The 17,659-nt window shown below is 36.7% G+C and overlaps 1 protein-coding gene and 1 non-coding gene across 2 annotated transcripts in view; both read left to right on the top strand.

Moving 5' to 3' along the window:
• Positions 1-17,659, top strand: part of LOC149565394 (oligomeric golgi complex subunit-like protein) — a 122,532-nt gene that overhangs the window by 21,762 nt on the left and 83,111 nt on the right. Inside the window, exons 3-7 of the mRNA XM_089818900.1 lie at positions 14,650-14,983; positions 15,112-15,273; positions 15,533-15,632; positions 15,724-15,939; positions 16,064-16,172. Of these exons, the coding sequence (XP_089675026.1) occupies positions 14,650-14,983; positions 15,112-15,273; positions 15,533-15,632; positions 15,724-15,939; positions 16,064-16,172 (921 nt within the window). The remainder of the gene's footprint in view (positions 1-14,649; positions 14,984-15,111; positions 15,274-15,532; positions 15,633-15,723; positions 15,940-16,063; positions 16,173-17,659) is intronic.
• LOC149565395 (small nucleolar RNA snoR122) lies at positions 1,166-1,239 on the top strand. The gene has a single exon (XR_016363191.1). It is a non-coding gene; the product is annotated as a small nucleolar RNA snoR122 (small nucleolar RNA).

Below are 17,659 nucleotides of genomic sequence, written 5' to 3'. Positions count from 1 at the left end.
GAAGAGTATTTCTTGTCTTTAGCTTCAAGTTGCAACTACCAATTCCTTCAATTGAGTGTGCATAGTTATCACTAATAGTAAATATTAACTTCACCATTAACTTTCTCTGATAAGGAATCTAGAGTTTCTTTGTATCCCGTTATATGTTTGGAAGATCCACTATCAATTACCCACGCCTTATTTGAGATTTCATTTGATAGAGAGGAATACAAAACACGATTCTCCGGATCATAAGTCTCTTCTTCTCTAATGACATTTGTACAGTTTGCTTGTTGTTTGGAATTTTCCGGACAATTAGATCTATAGTGTCCAAATTTTTCACATTTGATACACTTTATTTTAGATAGATCTTTCTTGGGCTTTCCATTCTTCTGATTTCTCCCTTTCTTCTTGAAGTGCTTTTTCTTGCCTTTATAGGAGTTTGCACTAAGAACGTGAAGTTCTTCATCTTCTACTTTTGGTTTTCCTCCTTTTTTTAGCTTTCTTGACTCTTGTTGAAGACAATCATTCTTGAGCCTGTTAAAGTCTGGAAGTTGATCTCTAGCACTTATTCCTTGTGCAAAAGTTTCCCATGATTCTAGCAAACCATCTATGGCCATGAGCGTTAGTTCAGTGTCATTAATGATGGTTGCTATGCTAGCAATTCTTAGGAAATAAGAGTTTATTGATTATTTTTTCTTTATTTGGATGTGATTCGGTTGTCTTTTTAATGCAAGGACCCTAGTTGCATTGTTTATTTCATGCATTTCATAATGCGTTCATCATATTGTAGGCAGTTTGATGTTTCGTAAGCATAGGTACGATGTCATTCTTAACTCCATCCAAGATGATTTGAATGACTTTTCTATTTCCATTGGTCCATATGGATTTGTGAGGTTCAACTTGTGGCTGTTTGGAAGCTCCATCAACAAATTGTTTAACATTATTTTCTTCAAGAATCATCAAGATTCTGAATTTCCATGCTTCAAAGTGTTCCTTCCCATCGAATCTATCCTTAGGCCTGATTGTATACACCATTGGAAATTGAAGATAACTACTGAATATATAAAAAGGTCTGATTACTGAAAAATTTGGAGAGCCCTAGATCTGATAACCTTGCTCTGATACCATGTAAGTTTCTGCAAATTTTTCCGATCTTCAGTCAGACTTAAAGTTCATTTTCTAATGGCAGTGAATGATCCTTCAAAATAGTATGTATACTCAGATTGTTTGAAGCAGATGTCACTAATCTTTGATGCAAGTTCAAAACCTCTATACTCGATATTAAATGAATAACAATATTTCTGATTTTCCAATTCGCAGGAAGATGAATACTTAGAAGAACAGACTGCTGTGTTTTTGTGTGTCTTCTATACTGTATTCACAACCCTCTAAATATCAAACTAAAGGACGTCACCTTTAAATGACACATCCTTCACTTGGTCGGTTTTACATCTCTTCATAAAACCGGCGACTTGTTTAAAAGAATTAACATTAAATGATAACTAACAAGGTGAGTTAGTTTCTTTGCAATATTAATAAGTCTAAAATCGCTGCCTAGAGGAGAATATAAATACCAAGCCATACGTTGATAGTTTTAGAGATAGTGCAATCTGCACTCACAGATCTGGTGATTATCAGGTTATAACATTAACACTGAATAGTAGTGTATTTTGGGGATTTTGAACATTTGGCAAATCTCTTCATTTTAGCATTGATGCAGGTGGAAGTGGAGTCAATCACTTCCTTACAATGTTCTAAGCTTTTTTATTTTCTGTTGTTCTTTTCTGAGTAAGTGATCTTGGAAGAGGTTCCCCATCTACATCTTGGTTAAATCTTCTCAAGCTTTGCATCTCACCTACGAAGAATTTGCAAGACAACTTCCTAGCATGAATGTTCATTGCATTTTTGATAGTTTGTTTTCAAAGATGAACTCCAAACAGTTTTCTTCGCAATATATTGAGCATCATTTCTGTCTTAGCAGTTGGGTTTCTGTTTATTTAAGTTGCCAACTCTAGTTTGGGTTTTCATGTTAAACATTTTCTTTTCCTATGGTTCAATATGGTTGGGTTTGATGCTACAAAATATGTATAAAAGATTTAAAATATATGGAAATACTAATTAGCCGATAGGCTATTTTATGTGGGCATTGCCCACCGGAATTCAAGTTCTCATGCTGGCATATTTTTCAGCGTTTTGTCAGCTTGCTGGGTTATATTTTTTGGTTGTAATATCTCATGCCCAGTTTGTCCATTTATTATAAATGCTGAATTTTTTTGTAGCAGATATGATTTGAATAGCATTCATTATTCCTAGAATTTCAAAACGGCTCTAGCACCGCTGCCTACATTTCATATACACAGACATTGAAACAAAAATAGAAGAAACTAAACAAGAGGCATCAAAGATCCTAGTGGAGAAAACTAAGAAATGGTTTAGATCTTAGTGCTTTCTCAAAATTCAAGCAAAATCAGATTTGCATTTTAGAGGAAATATGTGTGAGTCGCATGGGCACCACCTTCAAATGTGCCACCTCAGTACCTTTAAAGCCAACTCAACACCAGATAAAACAAAAGATGTACTACAGAGACTGGCTAATATAACAAGAGGTGAAAGAAGCAGTATGAGCCGACCCCTATGAGGATTTGCAGCACACCAGGTGTCTGTTTACCCCACTTCATTATTTTTTGGTTTCATAGTGTTAGGTTATTTTTTATGAAGCCTTTACTGTAAAATTTTAAATTTTAAATTAAGGGACATTGTTTCTATTTGCATTGTTCCAAACGAGAGTGATCTATTCTTTTAGTAACAGTGGAGGCATGCAAAGCTGAAAATGTCTGAATGTGTCCTTTGGTGCTTCATTAATTCACAGATTTTTATAGCTTTCTCACAAGATCTTCTTCATCCACTTTCTGTGATCATTCCATTTTATTTGAATTCCAAAGCTCCCACTTTGGCTCAGGTAGGGTCGATATTGGGAATAAATTTGGTTCCATGCCTGCCAATTAATTTTTTTTGAAAGTTTCTACAACCTTCCCAGCAAATCCATCTTGTATAGATCACCCGCAAACCAGAAAACAAACATAGCTTACAGCATCAGGGTGTGACTGAGAGTACTTCGTCAATTCAATTTTTTTCAAGAGCTTTCTTGCAAAATTCACTTTCCGCACTATCCGCAATTATTAAAATATGTTCCTATTCCAATGCTCCAATTTTGGTACAGGCAGGGATAATACTGGCAATAATTTTGGTTTTGCCCTTGTGATTTCTGATGTTTTCGGGGGATTTTGTTCCAAGGTTTTCGCACACTGTTTTGTATGAATATTGTTGGTGTATGATTTTTTGCATCATGTTTACCATGGGAGTTGCTCAAAACAATTTAGAGTTAATTTTCATGCTTTTGAGAATTATAAAGGCAAACCTTTTGCATATCAGGTCTTTTAGAACCTCTACAGTACCTCATAGTAGAAGATTCTTCCTTCATACCTATCAGTCCTGCTGAAAATAAATAGGAGTGGCGGAATCATGGGTAACATCAAAGCTTGAGAGAAAAAGGCACTATAACCACTTAGTCATGGCAAGAGCTCAATTATTTTCAACCATTATTGCATGTTGCACTTATTTTGTTTCATTCATGTTTTTGTAAACATTTTTTCTCCTTGTAATACATAGTGGTTAGATTATCATATACAAATATGAAAAGAGTTTGGTCTTAACATACATGATGATATATGGCATGTCTATGTGGCAAGATGCACATTTTTTTTTTTCCATGTTGCACGACCTATTTATATTATTTTTGTATCAATCAGATTTAATCACAACATTTGTAATGCTACCTAGGTGTTCTTTTATGGTTAACATTGTACTCATTTTTTCATTCATACGATGTGCATTTCTTTTAATACATTCCTCTTATCACAATCAGTTATATAGCCTAAAATATTGCAGTGGAAAAGATCAAGGTGAAGCCAAACTAATTTGAATTCAGGAGGTTACAAAGCTGAAAGAGATTATAACAAAGAAAAAGCTGCTCATATTCAATTTTTTCTATATATCTATATCAACTGAACCATATTCTAATTAAGTTCTCCTGAGAGAAGTACTCTTCGGTTCTAACTTTTGCTTGCCTTACAATCTATAGCATGTCTCACTATTGGTGTAACCATTGCACCTCATTAGGGTGCAAGTGGTAGTAAATAGCAAATAAAATTTTATTAAAAGTAATAAATATAATTATGTTAACATAATCTATAAATGTACATATCTGATGGCTTGTTATTGAACTGAGCAAAAACACTGGTTTTGAGGGCAGGAGAGTGACTGAGGAAAAAAGAAGATTGGGAATGGAAGAAGCAAAATAGTGGAAGGAATGGCTCAAATAAGCTATATGAAGTCTCAGATGTAGTCAGGAGCCTTTTTGGAAAGAGCAGAAAGGCTTTGAAGGAGACGATATGGTGGGGACAGCCATACAAAGATGGAGGATTCATGCATAATGACAATAACAGATTAGACACCACAGCCCACACCAAGTGGATCCTAGGATAGAGATATTTGAAAAGAAGTTTGTAATGTCTCCTTTTTAGCATTCATAGAATGATGTTGTCGTTAGCCTATTTCCCCACGGTCTCGTAGGCTAACCAGGACATTAAAGGGGCTTAGAGGCCATTTGGCCTAGATAGTTTCAGTTGCAGGTCTTTTTGAGGGGTTTTGAGGCAACTTTGGGCATACTTACTATTTATAGTAAGTCATCTTGGATATGGTCAGACATCCAGTGGCAGCGGTATGTCGATGGTAATTGTTTAAAATTGGCAAGAAGACTTGTTTATCATTGATAAGATTTGTTATGCATTGATAAAGCTATTTTATAAATTTAAATTTAAATATTTAACTTTATTAATGCATAGACTATAGTTTGTGGAAAATATTTAAATTAAAAGAGTCCCCTTTATTTTATAACACATTGGAGACATAAGTTACATAAAGGGAGTGATGTTTTATCCCACATTGAGAAAACAAAAGATTGAGCTCTTGTGAGAACACTATAAAAGAAAGTGAAGAGCTTCTTTTTAGTATGGTTGGAAATATCAAAGAAATTGGGGAATTTGCTGGAGATTATGTCTCAATAGTTTGAAGAACGAAATCCCTTCAAGCTGGAAATCTTGATGCCATTGAAAGATATGGTCTTGAGATTCAACAGTGTAGCAGTCTGAAAAAGCAGATACGAAAAAGCAGTCCGAAAAAGCGGAACCGAAAAAGCAGGCCGAAAAAGCAGTCCGAAAAAAAGGAATCGAAAAAGTAGGCCGAAAAAGCAGTCTGGAAAAAGTGGAACCGAAAAAAGCAGGCCGAAAAGGAGTCCGAAAAAGCAGTTCGAAAAAGAAAATCGGAAAAGCAAAGCAAAAGGGGCAGCATTGAAGAAAATTATTACAGCCATCTACAACCAGGTTCCTTCATTAGTATTGTTTTTAGGGTGTTATAGGTTTCAGCTGTAAGTGTGCATTATACCAGCGTTATCATTTTGTAATCCATGTAAATGCCAAAAGTCTTGGCCACATTTCATGAGCATTGTATTAAAAATTTCATTGCAAATCAAGAAGATAATAGTTGCTGGTGTCATTTAAGCAATTCAATATCATTATTTATCAGCTAGTTAGTTTGCACACCAATTGTTTGTAAAAATGCCAGTTGGCTATAGGTGTTCATTTCTCATGCTTAGATCATATAAATGCACTGAATATTGTCAAAATTAGTAGCACACTCATGTTAGGCCATTGTGTAGTCCATTTGGAGTCTTCTAGCACAAGATTCTCATTGATGCAAATTGAAAAAGAGTCATTTAAAGCTAGCTGAAAAACTATATCAGTCATACGTCCCTTGCATGTGAATTGTTTGACGAAATTCCTTGAGCTTTCATTAGCATTTTTTTGAGGGCAAATTTGAGGAGGGTTATTACAGTGGTATCAGAGCTTGCTCGCAAAGTGTTTGACGAAATGTCAAACAACTGAAGTATAAAGATTTTTGGTGTTTGAAGAAGTTATAACCTATTGGGGTTATTACAGTGGTATCAGAGCGGTTTCCTGCCATCCTGTGGAGGTCTTATTGGGAATTTGGATTAGCCAGATAGAGAGAAAAATGTTTGACAAAATGAATGCCAGTCCAGATCAGGGAAAGGAAAGATTCTTATAGTTATTAGACACCTTAGCACAGGGACAACGATCAACAAAGCAGAGAGCACAGGAACAGAGTCAGAGATTGGAGCTTATGATGCAGATGATGGCTCGTCAAATGGGGTTGAGTGCTAACGTAGGTGGAGGAAATAATCAGAATGGTAATAATCAGAATGGTAACAATCAGAATGAGAATAATCAGGATGGGACACATAATGGAGGTGAACAAGTTGGGAACAATTTCGGTCATGCACCCCAGCAAGCTAGGACAGTGAGTTCGAGGCCCATGATTCCCACATTTCCTCCTAGAGCTCTAGAGGAGCCCGTACCAGAGCCCCAGATCACTGATATACAGGACCAGCTGAGGAGAGATTGGGAAGCCGGAGGTCCAGATTTTACTGCTGCAATTACTTTTAGGGAGTATATAGATGTGCGGATGAAGCATATGCCTCGTGGACATGACAAGAACTAGAGCTATGAGCTACGGAAGAAAGTAGGGAAACTTCAATTACCATATTATGATGGCTCGGGGAAGTCTACAGCAAGAGCTTGGGTTCAAAGGCTTGATACATACTTTCAAATGAACCCTATGCCTGAGGAAGAAGCTATTAAGTATGCTGCAATTCACCTGGATGGGTTAGCACACGAGTGGTGGCATCATGGTATGGTCACTATGGGTCATGCACACATTACCTCATATGTGGAGTTTAAGGAGAGACTGATTGAACTTTTTGATAGGCCTAAGGATCGTACCTTCCCTATGACAGGTAGAAACTTGTATGAGGAGTTTAACAGACATGCTGATTCGATACAGGGAGACATTAGCATATCTTCAGGTAATGGTTTATCTGCATCATCTTCACAGGTAGAAGGGGTTACAGACGTTGTGCAGGTTGAGCCAGAAGGTGATATCACAGGCGCACCGGATTGTGCGATTGATACAGATAGTGATTCCAGTACAGTTGGGCTGGATGAAGTTACAACAGTTGAGGATACTGTCATGTTTGAGGATAGTACAGTTGATCAGAAAGTGAGCATTCAGGACTTTGCAGAAAGTGAGTATCAGGCACAGTTGGATGCTTCTTCACATGAGATAGAGGCTAGTAGCTCTTTACTTGGTTTGGCACGCCAGCTGAAGACAAGGGACAAGAATATTGTCACGGCTTTATCTCATCATGATAGGATACATGGATTGATTGAGAATCACATTTGGATGATTCAACTGCAGGAGAGACAAAGGAGTCACAACAGGTTCTTCTTGTGACAACTTACAACAGATCAAGGAAGGCATGGAGGCAATGAAGTTGGCTCTCCAGGATTATGAGAGACATGTGGACGAGCGTTGTCTTGAGGTGAGTTCAGTTCAGGAGTTAGCGCATATAGCAGGGACTCAGTTTCCTTTTACAGTCGAGTCACATATTGATGATGATATGAGTACGTCTAGCATTCACACTCTGGATTTAGAGACTGTAGACAGGTGCGTGAAGTCAGTTGGTATTGTTCACATTACTCAGGTGAGAAGTTTACTTGAATTGCCAGTTGGTTTCCGTTCATGGATTAGATGTTGGGATCCTTATCTTAGTACTTGGGATCGTTCTGACCGGAGATATTTATCATTCTTTGGTAGTAGTATCTGTTGCACCATCATGGACTTAATTAGTAGCTTGCCAGGTGTAGTTCTCATCCATGCCAGCAGCTTGTTTGATGTTGGAATAGTTTTTACACACTTTTGTTGGGCATTGTTCATGTATCCAGTCGACCATTCTTGTTGGAATGGGTTGATGATCTCTCAGATATGACAAAGCTTACAGAAGAGTCCCAGGATCTAATTATTACAGATGACACCTAGGGGGATGTTGTGGACAGTTTTGAGGACTTAGTCTCCTCAACAGTTTCCTTTGATATAGAGGTTTATGTTGATGCCTCAGTCACTTTGTTTGATGATACAAGTTCAGCAGTTGGACCGCAAAATTTGGATGGCAGTATTACAGATGATAGCCATTCTGAGGTTACTCCTTTGGACAGTGTACCAGGGGTAGAGTACAGGAGTTTGACTAGTCAGCACAATCATGTGTCTAGTCAGCTAAGAGTTTGCGAGCGAGACATTTCTATCGCTTGCGAGCATTTCGATGCTGCTCGTCAGTTGTTAGCAGTTTATGGATGGGGTTCTCCTGCTAGTGATGAGCAGGGAGGCAGTTATCTTTCCTTGACAGAGATCCACTCTTTATGGGAGGCTATCCGAATTCTGAGACAGAATTATATGCAGTTGGTAGCCGATAGAGATTATCTTATGGAGTGGGGCAGTACAGCATATGACGCATTATTGGTCAAGGAAGATGAGGTGAGTAAGCTTACTCAGCAGCTTGAGGTGACTTCTGAGTTTCTTGAGAGTACACAGTTGGCTTTCGAGGAGTCAGTTTCATTTAGCTGAGGTGACCATGGAGTTGGAACAACTTCAGTCTTTACCAGATTTTGTACAATCACAGACCGCGGTGTTTGGTGATCCGAGGATGTCCATGGTCGAGGTTGATAGAGGCAGTGGAGATGAGGATATATCTATCCATGACACTAGTACTGGCATATTTGGTCTGTTTCCACTGGAGGCAGGTTCAACTGAGTTGGGTGCTGCAGTTGAGCATTGTGGTATGTTTGACTTTGAGGGCACAAAGACTAGTGATGTTGTTGTTGATTCTGCACTCTTGGCTATATCATCCTCTGACTTAGCTGATGATCAGTCACAGTTGGTTGTATCATGTCTGCAGGATGAGTCTTTGACTGGGATTGGTTCTTTTTATCGGCATTATACTGTAGAATATGTTCATCGGTTTGCTTTTGATCCATGTGTTGAGGAGTTGATGGCAGACAGGTTTGGTTTGGGCTCTCGTTTTTGCTATCTACCGTGTAATGACTATACACCATCAGCAGTGCATGGGTGTTATGGTTATGAGATAGTGGCCGGTGATCTGCAGAGTTGTGTTAATTGCAGCAGGTGTGTAGTGTGTGGATTCTCTATATTTGGTGCAGTTTCATGCGGGAGTATTCATCGTTGTTGCAAAATTGTATTGTACATTCCACATAGGCTAGTGGGATGCGTTGATGGTATTTACTATGTTGGCAGTTTGGGTTATCTACTCTACTTGGGTTCTGATATTTCGAGAGCTTGTTTCTCATGGGTTCCTGACTTTGGAGTTTGGGTGAGTTGTATTCGCCAATTTGATTATGGATTCCTCTTGGTTAATTTTCAGAGGTTGTTGTAGGAGCCTATGTTGACTGACAACAGTATAGTTCATGACTACATTTGGGATCCAGGTGGATTGATTGGGTTGTTGCTCGACCATTGCTTGGGGACAACCAATTTTGGGAAGGGCGGACTGTAATGTCCCCTTTTTAGCATTCATAGCATGATGTTGTCGTTAGCCTATTTCCCCACGGTCCCGTAGGCTAACCAGGACATTAAAGGTGCTTAGAGGCCATTTGGCCTAGATAGTTTCAGTTGCAGGTCTTTTTGAGGGGTTTTGAGGCAACTTTGGGCATACTTACTATTTATAGTAAGTCATCTTGGATATGGTCGGATATCCAGTGGCAGCGGTATGTCAATGGTAATTGTTTAAAATCGGCAAGTAGACTTGTTTATCATTGATAAGATTTGTTATGCATTGATAAAGCTATTTTATAAATTTAAATTTAAATATTTAACTTTATTAATGCATAGACTATAGTTTGTGGGAAATATTTAAATTAAAAGAGTCCCCTTTATTTTATAACACATTGGAGACATAAGTTACATAAAGGGAGTGATGTTTTATGCCACATTGAGAAAACGAAAGATTGAGCTCTTGTGAGAACACTATAAAAGAAAGGGAAGAGCTTCTTTTTAGTATGGTTGGAAATATCAAAGAAATTGGGGAATTTGCTGGAGATTATGTCTCAATAGTTTGAAGGACGAAATCCCTTCAAGCTGGAAATTTTGACGCCATTGAAAGATATGGTCTTGAGATTCAATAGGGTAGCAGTCTAAAAAAGCAGATACGAAAAAGCAGTCCGAAAAAGCGGAACCGAAAAAGCAGGCTGAAAAAAACGGAATCGAAAAAGCAGTTCAAAAAAAGCGGAACCGAAAAAAGCAGGCCGAAAAGGAGTCCGAAAAAGCAGTTCGAAAAAGAAAATCGGAAAAGCAAAGCAGAAGGGGCAGCATTGAAGAAAATTATTACAGCCATCTACAACCAGGTTCCTTTATTAGTATTATTTTTAGGGTGTTATAGGTTTCAGCTGTAAGTGTGCATTATACCAGCATTATCATTTTGTAATCCATGTAAATGCCAAAAGTCTTGGCCACATTTCATGAGCATTGTATTAAAAATTTCATTGCAAATTAAGAAGATAATAGTTGCTGGTGTTATTTAAGCAATTCAATATCATTATTTATTAGCTAGTTAGTTTGCACACTAACTGTTTGTAAAAATGCCAGTTGGCTATAGGTGTTCATTTCTCATGCTTAGATCATATAAATGCACTGAATATTGTCAAAATTAGTAGCACACTCATGTTAGGCCATTGTGTAGTCCATTTGGAGTCTTCTAGCACAAGATTCTCATTGATGCAAATTGAAAAAGAGTCATTTAAAGCCAGCTGAAAAACTATATCAGTCATACGTCCCTTGCATGTGAATTGTTTGATGAAATTCTTTGAGCTTTCATCAGCATTTTTTTGAAGGCAGATTTGAGGAGGGTTATTATAGTGGTATCAGAGCTTGCTTGCAAAGTGTTTGACGAAATGTCAAACAACTGAAGTATAAAAATTTTTGGTGTTTGAAGAAGTTATAACCTATTGGGGTTATTACAAAGTTGGTGGCAAAGGTAAAACAAGTGGTGAGATATGCAATATTCCTATCCTCCATAGGCCCATTGGCTTTTATTCTTGAAGATGATATAATAGGTAGGTCTATTTCTAAATTAAGGGAGTTGGTTTTTTAATTAAATGGATGGGAGAATGGTGGCCTTTGAAAGGAAAAATAGGTTATGGGTCCAATCAATATGGTGTAGGGACATCAAAATTAAAACCTTACTAAACAGATTCTTCTTAATGGAATGCCATTTTGGGAAAATAAAAAGGAAAATTTTAAATGGGGTATCTTACTCAATAGGAGGCATGAGCTTTTATATAAAGAAAAATTAAGGACCCAACTTTGTGCCCTTGTGGCAAGAAACTGTAGATTTTCTAATGTGGACCAAATTATATAGTCTTCCTCTAGACTGCTGGGAGCCAAAGAGTGTGGAATATATAGGAAACCAACAAGTAGGCAAACAAAAACCTTGAAGATTGGGACTTTGGGTTATCTGGCCAAACTTGTATTAGCTCTAAAGCCCATGCCACCTCACCAAGGAGAGGTAGAAATCAGATCTGATCATGTTACTTGGAGGCATAAAAAATCTGCCCTATAAAAGGCGAGAAATAAGGTGAATACCAAAAGAAGAAGGAAAGGCTGTGTTAGAAGATGCAACAATATGAAGATACCATAGAACATGTCTGGAATGAATCTGAGAGAATAGGGCCTATGGCTGAGCTGACAGATGGTGATAAAATCCTAGTATTGGATGCTGGAATGGAGCCTCACTAGGCAAACAATGCAAATGCCTGTATAGTTGGTGTAGATCACCCAATGCCCCATACAGACCCAAGAACCACTAATGTAACAACTGAATTGAGAGCAAGATTGCCAAGATGGGATGGAACTAAGGAAAAATTAAGCTTTGCAAAAAATCGAAAAATTGTTGCCTTTAATATTGTATGTGTCTAACCCCATTAGTAATAGCTTTGAAACTTTTTGAGTTAGAGGATAATGATTTTAAAGAAGAGAAAGATCTCTTAGAGGACAAGCAATAAACTGGAACCAATCATAATTGAAAAAACCTAAACTGGGAGAAAAGAGCCAAATAGTGAAGAAATTAAAGAAGCCGGAGTTGGAAATTGTAGGTAAAAGACAAACAAAGTTGAGGTTAGGGAAGTGGATCACCCTTTGCGGGGTGCCATGACACTCTTAACCTAGAATTTGAGATGCATTATTGCCCCTAACAAGATGTGCCTAGTCAAGTTATTAGACTTACTCAAAACAATCTGATCAAGGAACCAATGTTAAAAAATGGTCATCATTGGGTGCTTCTGGGTGTTGTAATTGTGACTGTTGAAATTTTTACTGATTTTTAACAATATGTTGGTCAAAGAAGCCTTCTTTCACGCTTCAAAGGTACAAAAAAAAGATAAAACTGAAGAGGTTTAGTTTTGTATGCACAAAACCCAAGGTATAGATCCCAATGCACAGAAAACAGAGACAGATTAAGGCACAAATCCTGAGACAAAAATAAATCCAAAAAATAGAAGCCTACAAACCTTGCAGCTTTCAATTTCTGGCTAACATAAACTGAGTGAATGCATAACTGTATTTTAAATATATATCTGTGAAATTTTGAATCACTTTCCTGAAAATACAAAAACAATGGGACTTCAAAAATGAAAACCCGTCGTAGTTGCAGAAAACCCTAGATGAGGTTGAACATTTGAAAATCTGCAGGAAAGAATGGTTGCTGCTGTGAATTCCAAGGGGAAAGCTTGAAACCATGATTTTGGGAAAAATTGCGGAAAAATGAATTCCCATTAAAAAATGGCCCCAAAGCTGACGGGCTGAGAAAATAACTGAAGAAAACTGTCGCTTATAACTTTCCATTCTGCCAAAACCAGGCATGGAAAGAATCCTGACTTTGAAACAAGGTTGCATGGGTACTCGTACCCACACCCCTGGTACTCGTACCCACGTACCCAAGTACCGGGTACACGTATCCCACGTACCGGGTACTCGGTGGAGAGCATCATAGCTAAGGACCTTGATTAAGATTCTGATTTTTTTTTTTTGGTTTTTTGTTTTTGTATTAGCTTGTTGTTTATCAAACTTAATTCAATACCAAATCAGTTTGAAACTTTGATACTCATTAACAATAAACTTTATCACTGCTCAAGTTAAAAGTTTATCATTTGCAATATGTCATTGTCATATGGTTTAGGATCTTCTTGTTCATGTTTAAAGTCTGCCTTCTTTGTTATGCATCTAAGCATTTATCATGTATTATTATTTCAAACATATAGCAAATCTGAAACTGAAAACAGTACATTACATTTGCAAACTTTATCACTATTCTTGTTTTGAAAAACCATCGTCATGACTCATAAAATCAGATTTTTTATAAATATAAAAGTGTAATTTTTAAGTTTGACATACCCAAGTACCTCCATCCCCAATTATGAAAAATACTTTAAACATTTAGCAATAGCATATATATATATATATATATATATATATATATATATATATTTGACTTATGGCTTATATTTTCAAATTTCTTGTTTTGAATGCTCAATGTCATGACTCATGACAGATATTTTGATTTTTATATTTTCTATAAAATATTAATTATATAGAAAAAATTAGGCTTACACACGTACCCCCGTCCCCTATTTTGAAAAATTGTGCGTACCCGTACCCGCTCCCGTACCCGTTCCTGTTCCCGTACCCACGTACCCATGCAACCTTGCTTTGAAATGACATCAGCAAGTAAAAATTGCGATGCAGGCTTGAAAAGAAAGCTTGAACACATGCACAGGTTGAAAAATCCTTCGCACACGTTACAGAAGTCTTGAAAAAAACTTTCACAAACAAATGCAGACTAAAGAAGAATAAAAATGGTGTCCGAAACCCTTGAGTAAAAAACTCAGAGTTTGATTCTACAAACAACTTTTGACGATCCTAGGCACAGAAAAATTTCAAAAAAACTCACAGTTTGATTCTACAAACAACTTTTGAAGATCCTAGGCACAGAAAAATTTCAAAAAAACTCACAGTTTGATTCTACAAACAACTTTTGAAGATCCTAGGCACAGAAAAATTTCAAACAGGACCCTTGTCGGGTTGAAAATTTCCACCAAAAAGGTTCAAAGAAGAAATTTTTGGAATAACAAATTTTTATGAATGGTAATTGCTTGGTTTTATTCAAAGAATGAGATTTACATATATAGGCAATAGCATTAATGATGTTTCCTAAAGAAACAATCAATGACTGAAGACAAAATTAGAAACTATCTAAAAATAATTAAAATTACTTTATTTACCATTAACTAGATATGAAAATATAATTCTAATATTAATCTCTTGTTTATTTCACGCCATGTGATGAACATTGCTTATCCGTGCCATGTGATGAACATTAATGATTAGAATTCCAATTGTATTCACAAAATTGCAGGGACTTTAAAAGTTGTAACTGTTTTTTTCTGACCATCATATCTATTGTTAAAGATTCTTTAATTTGAGATAATGCATGGAACATGAAGATGAGTCTAGTTAATCAAAATCTGATGTTAGGGTTGGATACTCCCAATAACTGGAACAATTATCATTGAGAAAAGGAAGTTTTAGTTCAATTCTTCTGAACATTCTGTGGTTGCTTTGATAGTTCAGAACCTTCCTTTCATTCAGAATATGGATAAGAGGATACAGAGTGCTAGTTTATCACTAGACAAGAGCCTGCGTCGCTGCTTTGAAATTGGCTTGGAGTGTCGCGACGAAAGTGTCATTTATAATTGTCTTCGTGCATTTGCGGCAGTTGATAACACTAATGGGGCAGAAGAAACTTTTCGGTCAACTATAGTTTCCCCATATATTCAAAAAGTCATTCCTTCTACCCCTTTGAAAGATGTTGGACGTTCTATTGATATACTTGAGGAAGACTATCAACAGATCAAGAAGTTTGTTGAGAAGGATTGCAAGTTCCTACTTGATATTGCTGCATCAGGTATGCAGTCTATTGGTATTGCCAAATATTTTATGATAGGTGTTAATAATTTCTTCTTGCACTTTGGGTTCTTGTCTTGGGGAAACCAATTCATTTAATGGCCAGCTCTTTAAACTTGTGTTGTTCAGCAAATTCAGGATTACACGTCTTTAATTTCTTAGCCAATTCAATTTTGAAAGAGGTTCTATCAGCCATTCAGAAAGGAAAAGCAGGTGCACTCTCTCCTGGTAAACCAGCAGAGTTTTTGATGAACTACAAATCAAGCATGGAGTTCATAACTTTTCTTGAAGGTAATATTTATAATTTGACATCTTTTAGATACACCATGAAAGCATCCAGGAGAGTCAAAGATTGTATGCAAATGTATGCTTCATTTGTGTGATTGTCAAAGATTGTATGCTAATGTATGCTTCATTTTTTGTGGTTGGACATATGTAGTGACTCAAAAAATTTCAGAACATTTATATTACTGGTATACAATATTGTCATACAAGTTTCTATCATTTGTTTGATTATTTTGTAAGTGGTTTGGTTTCTTCTTCAATCCAGGATTTTGCTTTTCAAAATCTGCAGTTGGTGGATTTCGTTTGCAGCCTGTTTATATAGATTTTGTGAAACAGTGGAATCTCGGAGCTTACTTTACACTTAGGTAAGGTGTTTTATTGATGTTTGTTTGAAATTGAGAAGTGTGATTGTTGTCCTAACCACATTAATCAAATATCTAACCAACCCAATCTCAGATTTCAGGAAATTGCCAATTGTCTGGAGTCTGCATTGGCTACAAGTAGCATTATCCCATTAGATAATTCTCAGAATTATCAAGATGGAGTTTTGAATTTAACAGTAAAGCAATCTATTGTTCTTTTGGAATGCTTGCATCGATGCTGGGAAGATGATGTTTATATAGCTTCAATTGCAGATAAATTTCTTCGTTTGGCGATGCAGCTTCTTTCTAGGCAAGCAAATACTGTATGTTGTATACTTTTCGTCAGCAGAAGACATATATCTTCATAATTTTTCTTTTTAATCAGTTTGCATTTTGATTATATTTTTATTTATTTTGGCACTTGCCAAAAGCAGGTATTCAATGTGGTTGTCAACCGGACTTGCTGCATGTAGGAAGGGAAATACAACTTCCGGCTCTAGTGGTGAAGGGGCTCTTGTTGCAACATCAGAGGATCTAATTTTTGTAAGTAATTTGATTATACTTTAGAAGAAACTATATCGTGGTAATATGTGATATTGGTGTAGAAATTCCATCTCTTCATTAGTTCTTAGTAGCTATAATTTACATCCTTTTTAACACAAATGAAAGTATTAGTTGATTCTTCTTTGTAGTAATGTGTTGCTTTGGACCTGGCAAAGCTTACATATCTATGTCAAGGTATCATTTGGCCATTGTACCTTAAAGATATATTCCTATTCAACTGACATTCTTCTCTGAAAACCTCATTTAATGCTAGAAAACATTCATGCAAATTAAGAAAGTGTGGGTTCTGAAACATTGAACATGAATTTATCGCAAAAGTGTGTCTTCAAGGCAGCCTTTTATCAAATCATGATAGAAATCTCCATATTGAGGGTGATATAGTAACAGGTAACAAAAGTGAAAATAGAATCAGATATATGGGCACATTGCTTTGTCTGACTGAAGGTAAAATTTTGTTAGCATTTCAGGAACTTCTGCCCATTCTTATTAGTATCCTTGTTAAAGGATTGAACCCCTATTAAAAGGTTCCAACCCCGTTAGGAGTTGATGACAACAAAAGGCTCACTGCCAGAGTACACTGCCCAAAGAGAGAGTTAAATCCATCTTCAAGAAGGCTCACTGTCTGAGATGTGAAGGTTAAATCCCCCTTTAAGGATTTACAAATTCAAATAATGAACTGACTGATGACAACACACTTGTCTTAACAGTTCTAATAAAGTACACTGGGAATGATAACAGAGCTTACTCATACCTCTTCTCAAAGCATCTGACAATCCTTCAACTCTTCTCTGACATCCAACATCAAGGCTCGCATACAATAATAATCATTCCATTCAAGGAAATACTTGCCTTTATACAAGTTACAACCAAGCAATCAGGTCGGCTTGTTAGGAATTCCCTAATGTACAAATAAATAAATAAACCCATGCTAAGGAATACATGCCTTCTTAAACAAATATACAACAATTACATAAATCAAATTACACATCATGATCCATAATTAATGCTCACCATATTAATCAACACACAAAACCATCTTGTTGACTACCAAAACTATATTCAAGATGCCACACGCTTGCAATCAATCTAAAATGAACCAATGATCCACAAATCCCAAAGCATGCATCAATCTAAGTCTTTTACCATGCATTATGCTCGCAAACCTAAAGTCCAACTTGCCAACATGCTATACCCAAAATACACAAACTACCTCTGGCATAATTCTCTGTTACTGGCTTCCAACTAGTCTTCGCCAAAACAATTGTAACTTACTCAAACCATCAACAGCTAAAGAGATGAGACCGTAGACATAAGGTCTATTCTCATCCTGCAACAGAAATCCATGCTCGCACGCTCAGGAATGTTGTGTATTGTCTGTACAGCTCCGGTCAATAGCTTATAACACAAAAAATCTAAGTCTGTCTAATTTCACATTGAAACTACAAAACATATGTTGATTCAATGAC

Source organism: Cupressus sempervirens, chromosome 3 (assembly GCF_028749045.1).
Source record: "Cupressus sempervirens isolate cs-2001-9-10 chromosome 3, ASM2874904v1, whole genome shotgun sequence".
Taxonomy (NCBI): domain Eukaryota; kingdom Viridiplantae; phylum Streptophyta; class Pinopsida; order Cupressales; family Cupressaceae; genus Cupressus; species Cupressus sempervirens.
The sequence above is the reverse complement of the archived record's forward strand: the minus strand, read 5'-3'. Positions and strand labels throughout refer to the sequence as shown.